The sequence below is a fragment of the Lepus europaeus genome, chromosome 10 (genome assembly GCF_033115175.1).
Source record: "Lepus europaeus isolate LE1 chromosome 10, mLepTim1.pri, whole genome shotgun sequence".
NCBI classification, from domain to species: Eukaryota; Metazoa; Chordata; class Mammalia; order Lagomorpha; family Leporidae; genus Lepus; species Lepus europaeus.
In genome coordinates this window covers 4,396,383-4,414,107 of record NC_084836.1, presented here as the reverse complement: position 1 = coordinate 4,414,107, position 17,725 = coordinate 4,396,383, and the positions used below count along the sequence as shown (strand labels likewise).

At 64.8% G+C, this 17,725-nt stretch overlaps 2 protein-coding genes across 7 annotated transcripts in view; both read left to right on the top strand.

Moving 5' to 3' along the window:
- LOC133768280 (1-acylglycerol-3-phosphate O-acyltransferase PNPLA3-like) overlaps positions 1–6,470 on the top strand; it is a 32,362-nt gene extending 25,892 nt beyond the window's left edge. For 5 of the 6 annotated variants that reach the window (XM_062202717.1, XM_062202720.1, XM_062202721.1 and 2 more), the window contains 3 exons: positions 200–332; positions 1,892–1,996; positions 2,735–6,470. In XM_062202717.1, the coding sequence (XP_062058701.1) occupies positions 200–332; positions 1,892–1,996; positions 2,735–2,786 (290 nt within the window). In that variant the 3' untranslated portion in view covers positions 2,787–6,470. Of the gene's footprint in view, positions 1–199; positions 333–1,891; positions 2,700–2,734 lie in introns of those variants that run through there. The other variant, XM_062202722.1, reaches the window with a different exon arrangement.
- Positions 6,471–9,107: 2,637 nt separating this feature from the next.
- SAMM50 (SAMM50 sorting and assembly machinery component) overlaps positions 9,108–17,725 on the top strand; it is a 31,484-nt gene continuing 22,866 nt past the window's right edge. Inside the window, exons 1-4 of the mRNA XM_062202715.1 lie at positions 9,108–9,256; positions 11,312–11,422; positions 12,145–12,246; positions 14,280–14,367. Of these exons, the coding sequence (XP_062058699.1) occupies positions 9,236–9,256; positions 11,312–11,422; positions 12,145–12,246; positions 14,280–14,367 (322 nt within the window). The 5' untranslated portion in view covers positions 9,108–9,235. The remainder of the gene's footprint in view (positions 9,257–11,311; positions 11,423–12,144; positions 12,247–14,279; positions 14,368–17,725) is intronic.

Below are 17,725 nucleotides of genomic sequence, written 5' to 3'. Positions count from 1 at the left end.
GGGCAGGACCAGGTAGAGGGGCGGGACCAGGGAGAGGGGCGGGCCCAGGAAGAGGGGCAGGACCAGGAAGAGGGGCGGGACCAGAGAGGGGGCGGGACCCGGTGGAGGGGCAGCAGCTGCAGAGTCCCAGGTGGGGCTGGGGTGAAGGGATCGGTTCTTGGTGCAGGTGGGAGGGCTGTCTCCATGTTGTCTCTTTCAGTTCTGAACGAAACGATTAAAGACAGAGGTGGGTACCTGAGCAAGATCTGCAACCTGCTGCCCGTCAGGGTCGTGTCCTACGTGATGCTGCCCTGCACCCTGCCCGTGGAGTCCGCCATCGCCGCCGTGCGGGGGTGAGCGTCCCGCCGCGTGCCTCCTCCTCCCGGGCTCGGCACGCGGGTTCCAGGCCCTTGGCGGAGGGAGGGTAGTGGGGGCGCCTCACACCGCCGGGTGCAGCTCAGCCCCCAGGCAGTGGCCCGGAAGTTGCTCTGCTGTCCTGTATCTGTGAGGCCGTGGGAGCTCCGGAACCCCTGGGGACTTAGGAGCTGGTGCTGGCCTTGGGTACTGGGGAGACGGAGGCCTGGAGAGGTGGGGTCCGGCTCTGGGGCCACGGAGCTGAGTAGCTGGGCGGCCCGGAAGTGGGGTCCTTGCTGCCCCTGGAGCCGGTCTGTCTTTCTGAGCACACGAACGTGGTAGAGTGTGGGGCAGTCCCTCTCTGGTTCCAGCTTGGTTCTTTAAGACCACTGTCAGCCGGCAGGAGGCAGAGTGGGCCTGCAGTTTCTAAGCTGTGCGACCTCAGGCGAGTGACCTGACCTCTCTGAGCTGCAGTGGTCTTGGGTGTGATTTGTGGTTAGGACGCCCTGGTGGGTACTGAGAAACGGGAGGCACTTGGTGAGAAACGGCATTGTCCTGATCTGACCATACACAAGACCAGAGCCAAGAGAAGCCGGCAATGGGGGTCGGGGAAGTGGAACCAAGCAGTCTGGCGGCACGAGGAGGCACAGGCGCCCAGGTGCCACAGAGCCCTTGGGACATGGCGGCTCGAGGCCAGGTTCCGTGTTTGTCAGGGAGGGGACTGGATTCGGGCTCTGGGGCCCCTGCAGGGAGCACGCACTGACCCACGGGATCCTCGGGAGGTCCTGGCCCCGACCCCGCCTGGGGTCTCTGTGCTGCTCCGTCAGGGTGGGTCCTGTCTGCTCTCGTCTTTCTTGGGCCTCACACCTTCCTGCTTCTCGGCTCATTTCTGGAGCGGGGTCTCGAGTGGCTTCCCGGGGACGTGCACAGGGTGGCTGTGTGAGCGCCGGGCCGTGGGCCTGTCCACACGGCGTCCGGCTGTGGCGTGGCTGCGGTGGCCTGCAGGGGGCACGTCGCTCTTTCCCAGGGCGTGGAGACGCGGCTCCGTCCTGGGTTGTGCACCGGGCTCCGGCGCCAGCCGCATTCTGCTTTCTCTGCAGATGCCGTGGGACCTGGACCGGACACGGCCAGGCCTGGGCACGAGTCCCTTCCACTCGCTCGCCAGCCCTGGGGCGTGGCCTCCAGGTGGCTCCTTCTCCGGCTCTCGGCTCTCGGGGCCCTCGTGAGGTGTTTGACCTCTTGGGGTGGTTCCTGTCTCTCTCCCTCTCTCCTGCTTCTCCATCTCTCGTTGCCTCTTCACCTCTGGCTTCGTCTTCTGTGAGCTGTTACTCTCGGCTCACCCAAACTGGCAGTGTCCACCTCCTGGGAGCGCGTCCGTGCAGGATTCGGGGTGACCGGGGCGACCCTGGCAGTGTCCCTGCTGTGACGGCCACGCCGTGTTCACGTTTGCTGGGCTCCCTCGTGCTGACACGCCGAGCTCACGTGTGTGGACATGTGCACCTGCGTGGTGAGTGTGTAGGCGCACAAGCACATGTGGTGGTGTTGGGGTATTCTGCAGACTGGTGCTGTGGCTCCCCGACCTCCCCGACGACGTCCAGTGGCTGCAGTGGCTGGTGTCCCAGATGTTTGCCCGCTTGACCTCGTGTCTGCTGCCTGTCTCCAGGTGAGCGGCCGGGCTGCGGGCATGTGTGCCAGGTGGGCGCCCCTCTCCTCCTGTGGGACCTCATGCAGCATCCTAGGAACGCCTGGGCGCTCTCCGTGCTTCTGCCGGTCTTCTGGGTTGCTTGTAGAAGCCTGTGGCACAGCACGTGGCACTTGGCAGGCCCTCGGGAGGGGGGCCTCCGCTGCCATGGTGTTACTGTGGGCAGATGTCCAAGGATCCGATTTGGGTTGGGAGTGTGGCCACATGGTCATGTGACTGTGGCCATGGCGCGGGCTGGCAGCAGGCTCCCCAGCAGAAGGCTGCCGCGTGCGAGTGAGGACGTGGGGGGCCCGGACCCAGCAGACCCTGTGGGGCCAAAGGGCTGCCCTGGGCTCCCAGGATAGTGGGAGGTGTCGGTTGCAAGCTCCGTGGGGCAGCAGCCTGGGGCCTGGTGGACAGAGCTGCTCCAGGCAGAGGTGGCGACCCTGGCAGGCGAGCTGGTTTACACGGAGGGAGCCGATGGACGCTGTTAGGGACTTGTCTGTGGGCAACGCCTGTGCTCGTCCAGTGGCTGGGCGGTCCCCGGGCTTGGAGGATCAGGATGGCGCCATCAGCCCAGCTCCAGCGCCGAGGGCCGGAGCAAGCCGTGGCTGTGGGCTGGGCCAGCTAGGCGCCCAGGGTGTGCAGGGCAGCGGGCTCAGCGGCCAGCAGTGTCGGCCGGGGACTGGCTGCAACGCTAGCTTGCTTTCTTTGTTGCAGATCCCAAAGGCGGATGAGTGGCCAGCACGCTGCCCTGCAGGCCAGAACATGACTTGCTGGGCCCCTGTGTCCGTGCACCTGGACGCCTTCGCCAGTAGGGCCGAAGCCGGGGCTGCCGGGCCCTCCGTCCTCGGGTCCGGCCTGAGCTGCTCGGGGAGCAGAGACCTGCTGGGCGCGGCGCTCTGTCTCCCTGTGTCCAGCGGGAAGAGCCTCCGGGGCAGGTCTGGGAACTGTGTGTGCAGCTACGTCTGCCCACAGTCTCGGGCGGGAGCCAGCCCCCCGTGCTGACCCCAGGATGGCCTTCAGAGCCCCGCTGAGGGGTGGACACTCCCACTGGGGGTGGCCGGAGTGGCTGGTGATTGGGGTCTGGCCTGGCCTCTGTGCCATCTCGCGGGCTGGAAGGATGACAGGGGCCACGTGTCCCCCTCCCCTGCAGGAAGGCGTCCGAGCACTGGGGAGGCAGGGTCGGTCCCAGGAGGGCGCCCCACCTGTCAGGTGCTCTTAGAAGACAGTCGCTCAGGACATTCTCAGAACACGTTTCTGGCTTAGCTAAAATATTTTGCAAAGAGTTTCATAAAATAAGCACAAGGGGGTTTCTTCCTTTGTCGGGTCGTGTGTTCTGTCGACCCGGGAGTTAATAATCAATAAATCCACCTTGGAAAGCCTCTACAGCGCACGGCAGCCCCGACCCCCAGGTGCAGCCAAGCACAGAGCCCGGGTTCACTTCCTTTCTTCCCTGGACGTGAACTTGGCTCGTTTTCCGCAAGCTCCGGCCGGGTTCTTTTTCTCTTGTGTTCTCTCCGTCCTGTGTCCCCCAGCCTTAGCACCGGGGAGCTCTCAGCAGGGAGCCCGCCAGCTCCCCAGGTGGGGTAACTTGTCAGCGCGCCCATGACCGGGGGGCACGTGTGTGTTGTCTGACCGTGTGTGGGAGGCTAACGACGCTCACACTCCGGGTGCTGGCCAGGGCAGTGGGCAGCCTCCGCAGGTCCTGGCCATCTGCAGCGGGAGAAGCAGCAGTTCAGGCCAGCACTTCGTCCAGGCCGGTCCCTTGGGCAGTGGCGCTCCTGACACAGCTCCACGTAGGCTCATTCTCCGGCTGAGCAGCGGGAACAGGAAGCCCCCATGGAGGGGCCGGGGCTGCAGTTCTGGGTTTACGCCTGGCTCGGCGCCTGCTGGGAGGTCTGGCTGACCGCCGGGGCTCCTCTGGCTGCTCGGACCACAGTGCGGGTGCAAGGCCCCGTCTGACCCCGGCTGGGTGCTGGCTGCTCAGCCCCCTGTCCTTCCACAGTGCCCAGTAGCTTCTGGAGTTCGGACACGTCAGGCAGGTGCAGCGAAGCCTTCACGGTATTCTGTACTTGCCGGTGCTATTTCCATAGATGGATGTAGACGCTGGGTGTCTCGTCAGCACCGGGAAACGCGACGTGGGATTCCGTGGGACTCGCCGTGGTTTGTTTAGAAGTATTCAGTCTTCCTCCCCTGAGTGTGTGTCTTATCCTTGAAGAGACTGTGCCGGGGCAGGCGTTTGGCCCGGTGGGGAAGCCACTGCTCGGGACGCCCACATCCCACCTCGGAGGGCTGCGTTCAGTTCCTGGCTCCGGCTCCCGACTCCAGCTTCCGGCTGGTGCAGACCCTGGGCGGAGCAGCGCTGGCCCCAGTGCCTGCGTCCCCGCCACCACCACGGGAGACCTGGATTGAGGTCCTGGCTCCCAGCGTCAGCCCCTGCCCAGGGCCACTGTGAAATCTGGGAAGTGAACCAGTGGATAGGAGCTTTCTCTCTCTCCCAGATAAATGAGTAACTGTAGGAAACGTGTGCTCTGATAGGTTGAGGAACGTGTAAGAGAAATGGCCGAGCCTTCCTCCACACCGGTGCCTCAGGTGCCCCCCCACCTCTGCCGATTCTCAACACCCACGCAAAGCCTCCTACCCCCCCCCCCCAGGCTTCTGCCCTCAGAACTGTCCCCTCGTGCAGTACTGAATGTCAGAGAGCGGCTGTCTCCAGCAGCTGGTGTGGAGCAGGGCTGTGTGTGTGCAGGAGTGAGTGTGAGGGGCAGTGAGGATGTGTGTGTGCAGTGAGCGTGTGTGAGGGGCAGTGAGCGTGTGCAGCCGTGTGTGCAGTGAGCGTGTGTGAGGGGCAGTGAGCGTGTGTGAGGGGCAGTGAGCGTGTGTGAGGGGCAGTGAGTGTGTGCAGTGAGCGTGTGTGCGTGGTGAGCGTGTGTGTGCAGGAGTGTGAGGGGCAGTGAGCGTGTGTGAGGGGCAGTGTGTGCAGCCGTGTGTGCAGTGAGCGTGTGTGTGTGCAGTGAGCATGCACGCGCACTGGAGCCTCAGGGGACAGGCAGTGACACGGCAGCTACCACACTGCTGTCATTCCTACCAGTGTTTTACTTCTCGGGCTGATCTGAGTTGCCCAGATTGCCATGGTGAGCGACACGCGTCCCTTTCAGTATCGAACAACACAGTAATCGCGATTTCTAAAATGCTTCCTCCTGTCTCGGTGTCCTTCCAAGGAGCCCAGCTCCATTCCCAACACCGCCGTTGCCCGTGGGTACTGCCTGGCCGGTCCTCCACGCTGCCACAGTGAGGTGGCTTCACCCGAGTCCCAGGGCCCCAGACGCTGCCTCTGCCTCCCGGGGCTGGGTTCAGCGGCTGCCCTGCCTCCTGGGAGGCCTTGCTCACTCTCAGGACCTCCAGCCTGTGGCTCTGGGGGCCTCGGGCCACCTGCCCCCTACCCACTGGCTGGTTCCATACACCCCCCCCCACCCAGTGGAATGGGACAGGTGTTTGGCATGTGGTTAAACCTGGCTTCCGACTCCTGACTCCAGCCTCCTGCTGCTGAGATCCTGGGAGGCAGCAGTGAGGGCCCCCCAACCCCCACCCCAACCAGTAGGCCCCCATGGCCGTCTCTGGAGTCTGGCCTCGCCCCTGTCGCCCTGGCTCCCACAGCAGCGTCCCCTGGGCTCAGTGGCCTCAGGCCTGTCCACCCTCCTCGTTACTGCCAGGGCTCACCCCAGGCCCACCCACACCCGGCACCCAGCACCTGTCGCTCCTCCAGGGCCTGGGCCTCTGCCCTAGGTCCCCCTGCAGCTCAGAGCCTCCCTCCCGGGCCACCTGCTCTGCCACTGTGCAGGATGCTGTCCCATAGCCTCCTCTTGCCGTCACCTTTGCTCGCTGGGGTCCAGGTCCAAGGCGACAAGCAGGGGGAGGGCCCCGGAGCCACTGAGAGCAGCAGCCTCCCGGCCGCCAGCCAGTGCGGCTTGATGGTCCTGCGGGGAGCCGCATGCGTTTGCCATCTCCTTTGTGTGCCTTCTCCTTTGTGTGCCGTTACCTTCTTCGCAAACCACGTTCCCAAGTTCCCGTGCGGTGTGGCTAGGTGGTTCTCAGGACAGGCTGGGTTATGCCGTACTCGCAAAAACCCCAAGGGGCCGGTGCTGTGGTGCCCCGAGTGGGTAAAGCCGCTGCCTGCATTGCCGGCATCCCATATGGGCGCCAGTTCAAGTCCCAGCTGCTCCATTTCCAATCCAGCTCTCTGCTATGGCCTGGGATAGCAGCAGGAGAACTCCCAAGTGCTTGGGCCCCTGCACCCACTTGGGAGACCTGGAGGAGGCTCCTGGCTCCTGGCCTTGGATCAGCGCAGCTCCAGCCATTGCGGCTTACTGGGGAGTGAACCGGTGGATGGAATACCCCATCCCCCGCCTCTGCCTCTCTGTAACTCTGCCTTTCAAATAAATAAATAAATAAATAAAGCCAAAGGGTTCTTTCTCATGCATGCTCGCTGGGCTGTGCTGTGGCTGTCCCCACCTGGAGCCCTCTCACCGCCCCCAGCACCCCTGGGGGCCGCGGCCGGGGAAGAGCAGCACGGTTCTTCACGGTTCTCACCATGCGGCCCGTGCCCTCCAGCCACCCGTCGGCCGGGTGAGTCCCAGGATGGGGCAGGGGAATGCGATGCTAAGCACCACGCTGCTGAAGTCCAGAGAAAGACCAAAGGCTCCCAGTGTCCCGGGGATTCAGGAAGTGCTGGGTTGGGGGGACAGGCGTGTGCGGCTGGTCCCCTGGCGTGTCGGAGGCAGGGGTGTGCGGAGGGATGCCTGTGACTTTGCCCTCTGTCACCCTGGCCACACACAGGCTTGTAGGGAGATACGGGCCCTGGGCTCCTGTCGCGACCTGGGGCGCCTCGCACTGCCTCGTTCCACGCGGCCAGCTCAGGGCCAAGTGAGGGAGGGCTGCTGGTGCTGGGAGTGTGCCGGCCCCAGGCCTGCGTCCACCAGCTCCTCGGCCTGTGCCCTGGAAACGGCTGGCGCCCGTCTCCCAGGTGAGAGCCCTCTGGCCTGGGGGACTGGCAGCGTGAATTTCAGGTGAGGGTCCCGTTGGTGCGGGTCGCACCTCAAACTGGGTCAGGCTCCCGGATCATCTCTGCACACCGGCCAGCACGTCCCCTCCCAGCACAGCCCTCTGGGAGGCCTCGGGTGGTGGCAGAGCCAGGGCACTGGGGCTGAGTCGAGGGTCCTGCCAGGTAAACTGAGAGCAGCACTGACCGCCTCTCCTCATCCGGCCACCGGCCACCTGTCGCCTCTCCCAGGTCCCCCCCGCTACACCTGTTACGCCGCCCCAGGGGAATCCAGGAGGGAGGCTTCTGGGCCTCTGCCACCTGAGCCCCCTCCCCAGTCCCCGACACGCGGGAGGCGGCCGAGGGTTGGGGCCGGGTCCCAGCATGCACCCGGCCTGCATGTTACTGCCCCCAGCCCGCTTCCTCCTGCGTTGCAGTCTGGTCCCTCACTGTGCCTGCATCTGAGCCCATTTATGACAAGCCCTTAGCCCAGTACCTGGCACACGGCTCCTGGGGCAACGGTCAATGCTGTCACCGCCTACACGGCACGAAGAGGAGACGCTGCCCCAGGGTAGCCTTGCCTAAGGCTGCAGGGCTCCCAGCGGCAGATCCTCCCCGCCCGCTGGACGCTCCTCGGAGCCGCTGGGCGGGAGCTAAGCCGAGTCTGCCGGGACCCGCTACTCTGACATGACAGCTGAATCCACTGGGACGAATCTGCAACCCGAGATCTTCCAATCTTGGGCAGAAGCGTCCGAGTTCTCACGTTTCTGTCCCAGGATTTTATAGCGGACGACGTGGCCCCCGTGAGAGGCCGTGACGTGTGACCCGGTCAATCTGCAGCCCAGTTCCTGTCCCAGCTGGCGGCTCAGGCCCAGAAGCCTCCTTGCCTGGGCCCAGCCCTGCCCTGCCCACGCCCTGCCCCCTCCCCAGGCTGGACCTGCTTTCAGAGGCTTCAGAAACGCCTATGCATCCAGTTGTTGTTTTTGTTTGTTTGTTTTTAATGAGGGGCTCCTAACCGGGTGGGCCCAAGGCCTCCAGAGCACACAGGGCAATGGTGCTGGGGGTGGGCGGACGTTGAAGGCCAGGCGGACACGGCGGGGCAGCCCAGCCACGGATCGCCATCCGGGGCAGAAGGAGCAAGGGGACCCGGGACAGGGAGGGAGGTGCCCCCTCGACGCCAGCACCCAGCAGAGCAGTCGGGTCGGCTGCTTCCCTTCCGATCCAGCTCCTGCCCACGCACCTGGGAGGCCGCAGATCACGGCCCAAGCGCGGGGGCCTGCACCCACGTGGGAGACCCGGACGGAATCCCGGGTTCCCGGATTCGGCCTGGCCCAGCCCTGGCTCTGCAGCCATTTGGGGAGCGAACCAGCAGATGGAAGATCTCTTTTCCTGTCTCCCTGCTTTTCAAATAAAAAAAGTTTTTAATCTGCTTTTCGCCACAGCTTCCCTCTGGATCCCACAGGCGCCTTCGCTGCTGCTTCCTGTTGGCAGCTGACCGCAAGGGTCAGCTATCCGTTGTCACTTATCCACGATCCCCGATCACTAAGTGACCACCACCACGAATGGTCACTCACCCATTGCGTACTAAGTGACCACCCACGGGACCCCCGGGAAGCAGAGACGCCCTCATCTTCATTTGGACAACGAACCGGGCCTCCGGGGCTGCCGGCGACGTGCAGGGGCCCTGCGGCCGTGGAGCTGGGGCGCCAGCCTGGGCCGGGCAGCGCCGGTGTCCGCGGACCCGACCGGGGAGTCCCCGGCCCGGCGCCCCCCGGAAAGACGGACCCGTGTGGAGCCGCAGGGCACCCACCGGGGGCTTCCCCTCTGCCAGGCGCCACCGACCGCCGCCCGCCACCCGCCGCCCGAGAACTCTCACCCAGACCCACGCTCCGAGCGCCCGCGAACTCCGCGCAGGAGCCCCTTCCCGGCAACACTGCGTCCCAGCGTCCGTGTGAACTTCCGGGTCACGGGCGCACACGGACCAATGAGCGAAGACGCCGTGAGCCAGGGGGCGGGGCAAAGGCGGGGCATCATGGCAGCGCCCAGTGCCCCGCGTCCGGGGCCTTGTGGGACGCGCCCTGACCCGCGGCTCGGCCCCCGCTGAGTCGCCCTCGGCCCTCGGACGCCGAGCGTGGATCGAGCCCGGGCGGCCGTGCGAGGCGACAGCTGGAGAGGCAGCCATGGGGACGGTGCACGCCCGGGTAAGGGCGCAGGCGCCCGCGGACTGCCTGAGCGCTGGGCTCCGGCCGGGCTTAGGGCCGAGGGGGCGCCGAGCGCGGCGGGGCTGGGTGCGGTGGCCGCCGCGGTTCCCCGGGGCGGGCGGGGAGCGGTGCCCGCGGAGGGACGCGACTTGCCGAAGGTCGCCGGGCGAGCCTCCGCGGTGACCCCGCGGGCGGACGCGCCCTCGGCCGGGCGGGCGTCCCGTCCGCCGCCCTGCGCTTCGGCCCTGCCGCCTTTGTCTCCGCGGCCGCGGTGAGGGGCGTGCGGGGCCGCTGCGGGCCGGGCTGTGGGGAGGCGGCTGCGGCCGGAAGCCGTCGGGGCGCCGGGGTCTGCGGGGGGCGGGCGTCGTTCCGGAGAGGAGCGGGTGGGTGGGCCGGGGGCTTCCTCCCCGGCTGTTGGGGTGGGGGTGCGTGGGGCCCTCTGCGCTCTCCTGGTGGCCTGGAAGCCCGGACGGAAACGCGGCGTGGGCTCGGCGGTGCGCGCTGGGCGGCGCCCGGGGGCCTCCGTGCGGGAACTCGTGTCCCGGGCAGCTGCTCGGGCGCCCAGAGCGTGCCCGCTGCTTGGGCGCCCGCCGTCCCGTATGGGCCTCGCCACGGAGGGCCGCGGGAGGCGCTCCTGGTCCAAGGTCACCCAGTTAGAGCCCCAGGAGGCGCTGAGCCCCAGCCCGCCACCCCCGGGGCCTTGGCGCGGCCGGTTGGCGTCCAGCAGGTCAGCGCAGGCCTGGTCTCCTGGGGCCTTGATCCCGGCACCAGGGCGCGTCCCCAAGCCCCTAAGCGGGCCGCGGCGCTGGGCGCCCCCTGCACCGCCCCCTGCACTGCCCGCTGCACCGCCCCGCAGCTCTGGGCTCTCAGCGACCTCCCTCCCGCAAGATCCCGCTCCCCGGCCTGTGTTGGCCGCGGTTCGTGCTGTCCTCCTGTCAGCTCCCTTGGCGGTTTTGGTCTTGGGCTGTCAGGTTCTGAGTCCTGGGCGTTACAGTGGACGCCACGTCTTGCGGAGCTTGCGTCCCTGGTGGCGTCTTGAAGTGGACGTTCGTGTGTTCAGCTGATGGCCTACTGTGTGCCTGGCACTGGCCCCCGCCCCAGATTTTATTTATTTATTTGAGAGAGTTACAGAGAGAGAGAAAGGTCTTCCATCTGCTGGTTCACTCCCCAGATGGCTGCAATGGCTGGAGCTGAGCTGATCTGAAGCCAGGAGCCAGGAGCTTCTTCTGGGTCTTGCACGTGGGTGCAGGGGCCCAAGGACTTGGGCCATCTTCTGTGCCTTCCCAGGCCATAGCAGGGAGCTGGATTGGAAGTTGAGCAGCCAGGACTTGAACCAGCACCCAGATAGGATGCTGGCACTGCAGGTGGTGGCTTTACCCACTACACCACAGCTCGGCCCCTGTAGCTATCCTAAAACGTGGAATTTTAGTTCTAAAAATTAGGATACTGTGAACAACAGGAAAGCAGGCTGGTAGGCTGGCTGGCTGGCAGCAGGTTGGCTGGCTGGTGACCCGGCTGGCTGGCTGGTGACCCGGCTGGCTGGCTGGTGACCCGGCTGGCTGGCTCGTTACCTGGTTGGCTGGCTGGCTGGTGACCCGGCTGGCTGGCTCGTTACCTGGTTGGCTGGCTGGCTGGTGACCCGGCTGGCCGGCTGGTTACCTGGTTGGCTGGCTGGCTGGTGACCCGGCTGGCTGGCTGGTGACCCGGCTGGCTGGTGACCCGGCTGGCTGGCTGGCTGGCCAGCTGGCTGGCTGGTTACCTGGCTGGCTGGCTGGTTACCTGGCTGGCTGGCTGGCTGGCCGGCTGGTTACCTGGTTGGCTGGCTGGCTTGCTGGTTGGTTGGTGGCTGGCAGGCTGGCTGGCTGGCTGGTTACCTGGCTGGCTGGCCGGCTGGTTACCTGGCTGGCTGGCTGGCTGGTAGGCTGGCTTGCTTGCTGGTTACCTGGTTACCTTGCTGGCTGGCTGGCTGGTTACCTGGCTGGCTGGCTGGCTGGTTACCTGGCTGGCTGGCTGGCTGGTGCACGCTCCCTGACCTCTGCTCTCCCCTCCTCCCAGAGTTTGGAGCCCCTCCCGTCCAGCGGGCCTGATTTTGGAGCACTGGGAGAAGAAGCCGAGTTCGTTGAGGTCGAGCCTGAAGCCAAACAGGAAATCCTTGAGAACAAAGACGTGAGTTTGCTATGGAGGGTCTCGCTGGGGTCCTTCCTGGAAACTCACCTCCGTCAGCCACCGGGGGCGAGGAGTCACCTGGCGCAGTGTCCTTGTCAGCCGAGCGTTTGTCCCCAGGTGCCGCTTCTCCTTCCAGAGAGGCCCCTCCTTGGCGAGCGCTCAGGCAGAGCCGTGGTCGTGTTTGTGTCATTGCAAAGCCCAGAAGCGTTTCGAGGACAAAGGAAAATTGTGCTTCCGTTTGTGTTTCTGACCTCTGCTCCTGGGAAGAAGGCCCTGGGTCTCCCAGGAAGCTTTTCCTAAAGTCTGGGCTTTGGGACGTGGGGGAGACGCCTCTCCACTCGCGAGGAGCTTGGCGTCCTGCAGTCGGGGTGTGCCGCGCTGCGGGAAATCCACCCGCGACCTCGAGCCGGCTGACAGGGCCGCTGAGTCCGGGGTCCCGGCCGGCGGCCACCTGCGGCCTGCTGCTCAGGGAGCCCGTGTGGCCGCCCGGGCCGCCGCTGGGGAGACCTGGTAGGTCTGCACAGAACGTGTGGGCTAGGAAGGAGTGCATCCAAGGGGCCAGGCTTCGGAGAAAACCGAAAGCGGAGAGTGAGGTGCAGAGTAGGAGGTGGGGCTGTCAGACGCGGGACAGCCCGGGAAGGCGGCTCCCGCCGCTGCCCCAGGGCTGCTGCCCGTCTCGGCTGGAGCCGGTCATGGCAATCACTGTCCCCGTGTCGCGTTAGGTGGTGGTGCAACACGTTCATTTTGATGGACTTGGGAGGACGAAGGATGACATCATCATTTGTGAAATTGGAGATGTTTTTAAGGCTAAAAACCTTATTGAAGTAAGTATGATTCGTTTTTTAAGATTTACTTATTTCGGGCTGGCACCATGGCTCAACAGGCTAATCCTCTGCTTGCGGCGCTGGCACACCGGGTTTAGTCCTGGTCGGGGCGCCGGATTCTGTCCCGGTTGCCCCTCTTCCAGGCCAGCTCTCTGCTGTGGCCCGGGAAAGCAGTGGAGGATGGCCCAAGTGCTTGGGCCCTGCACCCCATGGGAGACCAGGAGAAGCACCTGGCTCCTGGCTTCGGATCAGCGCCGTGCGCCGGCCACGTCAGCCATTGGAGGGTGAACCAATGGCAAAGGAAGACCTTTCTCTCTGTCTCTCTCTCTCTCACTGTCCACTCTGCCTGTTAAAAAAAAAAAAAGATTTACTTATTTTATTTGAAAGGCAGAGTTACAGAGTGAGAAAGACAGAGATCTTCCATCTACTGGTTCAGTCCCCAAATGGCTGCAGTGACTGGAGCCAGGCTAGATAGAAGCCAGGAGCCAGCAGTTTCTTCCAGGTCTCCCCTGTGAGTGTAGGGGCCCAAGCATGTGAGCCATCTTCCACTGCTTTCCCAGGGCATTAGCAGGGAGCTGGATTGGAAATGGAGCAGCCAGGACGTGAACGGGTGCCCATATGGGATGCTGGCATCACAAACAGCATCCTTACCCATGGTGCCACAGTGCCGGCCCCCTCCTGTGTTCTTTCTGCCTCCTCTGGCCTCGTCCCGGGGGCCAGTGGGCTTTCTGGGCACCGGCTTGGACTCCCTGGACCCTTTGGGTGGGGCCCTCCTCTGTCCCTGCCCCGTTCTCTTCCCTTTCTCCTCTCCTCTGTGGTCCCTCGACCTCTGACCTGCTGAACGGGCGGAGGTCACCAGCTGTCTTGTGGCCGGGCCCACGTTGATTTGTCCTTGGAGTGGCTTGGGCACTCCGGCGTGTCCCACTCAGAACTCTGTATTTTCATAAGACTGACGCGTGAGCACAGGGGGAACAGCAGGAACACTCGTGCTGCAGAATTTCCTGGAATTAAGGGTGCACCTGTCCCCCTGCAGCCGACGCCCGTCCAGTGCGGGGTGGCAGGGCTGCGGGTGTCCCCGCTCCGTCCAGAGGCTGCCCGCCTGGACAGGTACGGCCTTGAGACTGACCCCATCCTCCTCGTGGCTCTCCCGCTGTGGCCGTCCTGGCGTGGATCGCAGAGGTCTGTGCGCAGTAGCGCACGCCCCTGTGCCGGCTGTGCGATGCCCTGCTGTGCGGGCCTCCGTCACGTCTGTGAGCGCCCTGTGTGGACCTCTGCACTGGCCTCTCCTCTGTGCACCCGCGCCCTCGTGGGACACGGGGCTTCTCTGATGGCGCTGACCTCTGGCCAGGTGCTCAGCCCAGAGCTCAGGTTCTGACAGCTGCCTCCTTGTGACCGCTCTGGCCCGCGGCAGTGTCCTCTGGCCCTGGATCTGTCTTCTTCTCCAGGCTCACAGCCTGCCCCCCCCCCCCGGGCCTCCTGCAGAAGCCCCTGGTGCACCCCTGTGTCCACTCCCCTGACCTGAGCACAGCTCTGTCCATCCAGGGGTGATTGCGTGCGTGTCTCCCCTGGGGAAGTCTGGTCCTTTGTCCCTGCAGGGAGTCTACACTGCACCTGTCACACAGGCCTCCTCCTCCCTCCTCCTGCCCTCCTGGTGCTCCTGGCCCATCCGAGAGGACCGCCATTGGCAGTGAGGAGGGGAACAAAGGGAACCGTGGTTAGGGACAGCTGGAACGTGGGCAGGGACGCAGCGAGGCGAGCTCACGGCCCCCCTCCGTGGCACCGTGGTCGCCGCCGTCGGCGCTCCCTGCAGTGAGGGCCTTGCCTGTGCGGCCCTCGTGCCCGGGTCGGTGTCGCGCTTCTCAGGAGGCGTGTGGTCATCCCCGCGGGGCTCCCGCTCGCTCCACAGCCGGCCTGGCTGCTGCAGCCTCTGGTCAGCGGCTTGGTGCCGAGTGGTGACCGCCCGCCTGGTCACTGAGCCCCCGTCTGTGTCCTGTGTCGTAGGAAAACAGTGTCTGCTTCCTTCCCTCTCACAGGTGATGCGGAAATCGCACGAAGCCCGCGAGAAACTTCTTCGCCTGGGGATTTTTCGGCAGGTGGATGTTTTGATTGACACATGTCAAGGTACGTGTGTGCGGCGGTCTGCGAGTCCCCCGTCCCCCGTCCGTCCTCCAGGTCACAGCCTGACGGTGCATCAGACGCACGGGGCTTGGCAACCAGGTCTTGGGGAGGGACCTGGACTTCTTATCTTTCAACTGTTTACTGGAAAGAGGGAGAGGGAGACACTCCCCACATGCCCCTGACCTCCAGGGCTGGGCTGGCCGAAGCCGGAAGCTCTGTGGGTGGCAGGGACCCCAGCGTTGAGCCATCACCTGCTGCCCCCCAGGGAGCATCTGCAGGAACTGGCATCAGGAGCAGAAGTAGGAGCCGAGCCAGGTGCTCTGTGTGGTATGTGGCGTCCGAAGCAGTGTGCTAACCTCTGTGCCGAACAGCTGCCCCCGGGGGGAGGGGTGTGAGCGCCGAAGGTGCTGGTGTCCAAACCCCTGACCACACTGTGCTCCCCAGAGAGGCCCTCGTGGAGGGAGCCAGGCCGCACTCAACCGTGCTAGTCCGGTGCCTACAGGGTCTCGGTAGACACCGTCTAGATGTGTGGCCTGGGGTCAGTGCTGGGGCGTAGTGGGCTGGGCCTCCACCTGCAGTGCCGGCATCCCATATGGACACCAGGTCAAGTCCCAACTGCTCCTTTCCTGGTCCAGCCCTCTGCTGTGGCCTGGGAAAGTGGTAGAGATGGCCCGAGTGTTTGAGCCCCTGCACCCATGTGGGAGACTGGAAGAGGCTTCTGGCTCCTGGCTCCTGGCTTCAGATCTGCCCAGCTCTGGCCGTTGTGGCCATTTGGGGAGGGAACCAGTGGAAGGGTAGGACTTTTCTCTCTCTAACTCGACCTCTCAAATAAATAAAATCTTTTAAGTAAATAAAATCTTAAATAAATAAATAAAAATTAAATAAATAAAATGTTTAGAAAAATGTGTGGCTTGAAAGAGGGGAATCAAGAGTTCTGTCTTGGCTTGTGTTCACGTTCTTGTGTGCTGAGTGACACGGGACAAGTCTCCTGACTGGTCAGTGTTCAGTCCCTCATTAGTGAGCACCTGCTGTATGCCTGACCCTGTGCGGACAGTAGGGGAGCTGCAGCTGCAAGCCAGGCCCAGTGCTTTGTGGGGAGCGTACGGGTGGGGGTAGACAGGGAGTGGTCGCCTCCCCTGTTAAAAGGAGCTGAGGGGGAACTGGCCTCCAGGCTGGGCAGGGACGGGCGCGGGGGATTTTCCCGAAGGGCTGATCTGTGAGCTGCGCCTGGGTTGGTGTGGGAGCGGGGAGGGCAGGCGCTCACCAGGCCCAGGGCCGCAGGGTGGCTTAGGGCTGGGGCAGCGCTGCAGGTGCAGGGGTGAGGGAGGGACGAGAGGTCAGGGAGGAGGTGATGAGGGCGCAGACAGGCGAGGCGGGGTGCAGCTCTGCAGGGTTGGGCAGGGCACTGTTTTGAGAAGACCAGGTGAGGCGTTGGAGACGGGTGCAGACAGCCCGGGTGCTGTGGAAAGGAGACAGGAGGACGAGCCACGGCCCGCAGCCGAGGCCCAGGAGGCAGCGCGGCAGCTCTTGAGCTGGGGCTGCGGGGTGGCTCCGTCCCTGAGGTCGCCCCGATGGCGTGGTTTTGCCTGGGTGTCCGTCCTTTGTCTTCCCTAGGTCCCCGATGGCTGAGCACCGCGGCCTTGCTCCAGCCTCGGGGGTGGGGAGGCAGGAAGAGGGACCGGGACAGCATCCTGCGGGCACCTATCCTGGGTGTTGTGCTCAGCACTCCCCTAACCCATTGGCCGGGACCTGTCACGTGACCACGACCGTGCCGGGGAGGCTGGTGGCCACCTGCTCGGTTACAGTGAGGGATCAGGAGGAGCAGACCGGGTTCTCAGTGTGGTCCCGACCGGCAGCGCGGCGTCAGCTGGGAGCCTGGGGCACGGACGTGGGCGTCGGGGGCCCTGCAGTGATTCTGCTGTGTGGCTCAGCCTGGGACCTGCTGACTGGCGAAAGGGGAGCGGAGGTGGGGAGGCGCCGCACCCTGGGGAGCAGGAGTGCCCGCACTTGTGTGGCACCGCAGTGAGCGTGCGAGCTCCGGCCTTAACCCTCCCAACGTCTGATGAGGCGGCACCGCCGTTATTTCTAAAAGTGTTTTCAGCTGGCGGAAGCGAGGCTTGCCGAGGTTTGAGTACCCGCCCCAGGCCCTGCAGCCAGTGGTGGAATCCTGGCACCCAAGGCCTGAGCCAGTCCCGGCGCTTCTCTGTGTGGCGTTTGCTGGTGGCATTCGGTTCTAGCTCTGCTCTCCCGGTCGCAGACATGGCCGTGGGCGAGCTCAGCTGCTCCGCCTCGGCAGGGGCTCTCCACGCCGGCCGCACCGTAGACTCTCCTAGAAGGGCTTCGCAGCAGCGAACTTGGTTGCTGCCCGGGTGCTGTGTCTGCGCCGTCCGTGCCGAGAGCGCACACCGCCTGGAGCGGCCCCTGGAGCCGCGGGCTGGCGTGAGCAGGAAGCTGCGAGTTGGGTTCATGGCTGAGCAGATGTGGGGCAGAATGAGAGGTGCTAACAGCACGTGAGGAACAGTCGGGGTGGGGAGGGAGAGCCTCATGGGAACTCCTCTTACTCGGGGGGGGGGGGTAAGGTCTTCCATCAGCTGGTTCACTCCCCAGTGACTGCAAGGGCCAGGGCTGAGCCAGGCCAAAGCCGGGAGCGTCATCCAGGTCTCCCACGTGGGTGCAGGGGCCCAGGCACTTGGGCCGTCCTCCACTGCCTTCCCAGGTGCCTTAGCAGGGAGCTGGATCGGAAGTGCAGCAGCCGGGACTGCCGTGTGGGATGCTGGCACTGCAGGCGGCAGCTTAGTCCACTGTGCCACAGCGCCGGCCCCGGATGCTGCATCTCAAGTCAGCTAAGAGCCCAGTGCTGGTGGCCTGGCCGAGTGCCCCTGAGACACCGGGACTCGCTGTCAGAGGCGCCCGTTCCAGTCCGGGCTGCACTGCTCCCTCCCCCGGCTCCCTGCTGGTGCGACTGGGAAACAGTGGAAGGTGGTCCCCTTTTCCCTTCTGTGCCTTTCAAATAATAACTGAATATTAGAAAACAACTCTGAGATCACCCCGTGTGCCTGAGTACATGTGTGCGGTCACCTCCTTGTTGGAACTGGCGTGCACTCCTACAGACGTGTTATAAACATAGCACCCTGTGCACACGTGATCCGCAGCGTGTAGAGCTGCACACAACAGCGCCGTGGAAGGCAGAGTGGGGCTGCTTGAGGGTGGGGGTGCTCTGATTCTGCGGGGGGGCTTCTGAGAGGGTAGAGGGGGCTGTTTGAGGGTGGGGGTGCTCTGATTCTGCGGGGGAGGTGTGCTATGATCCTGCGGGGGGGGTTCTGAGGGGGTAGAGGGGGCTGTTTGAGGGTGGGGGTGCTCT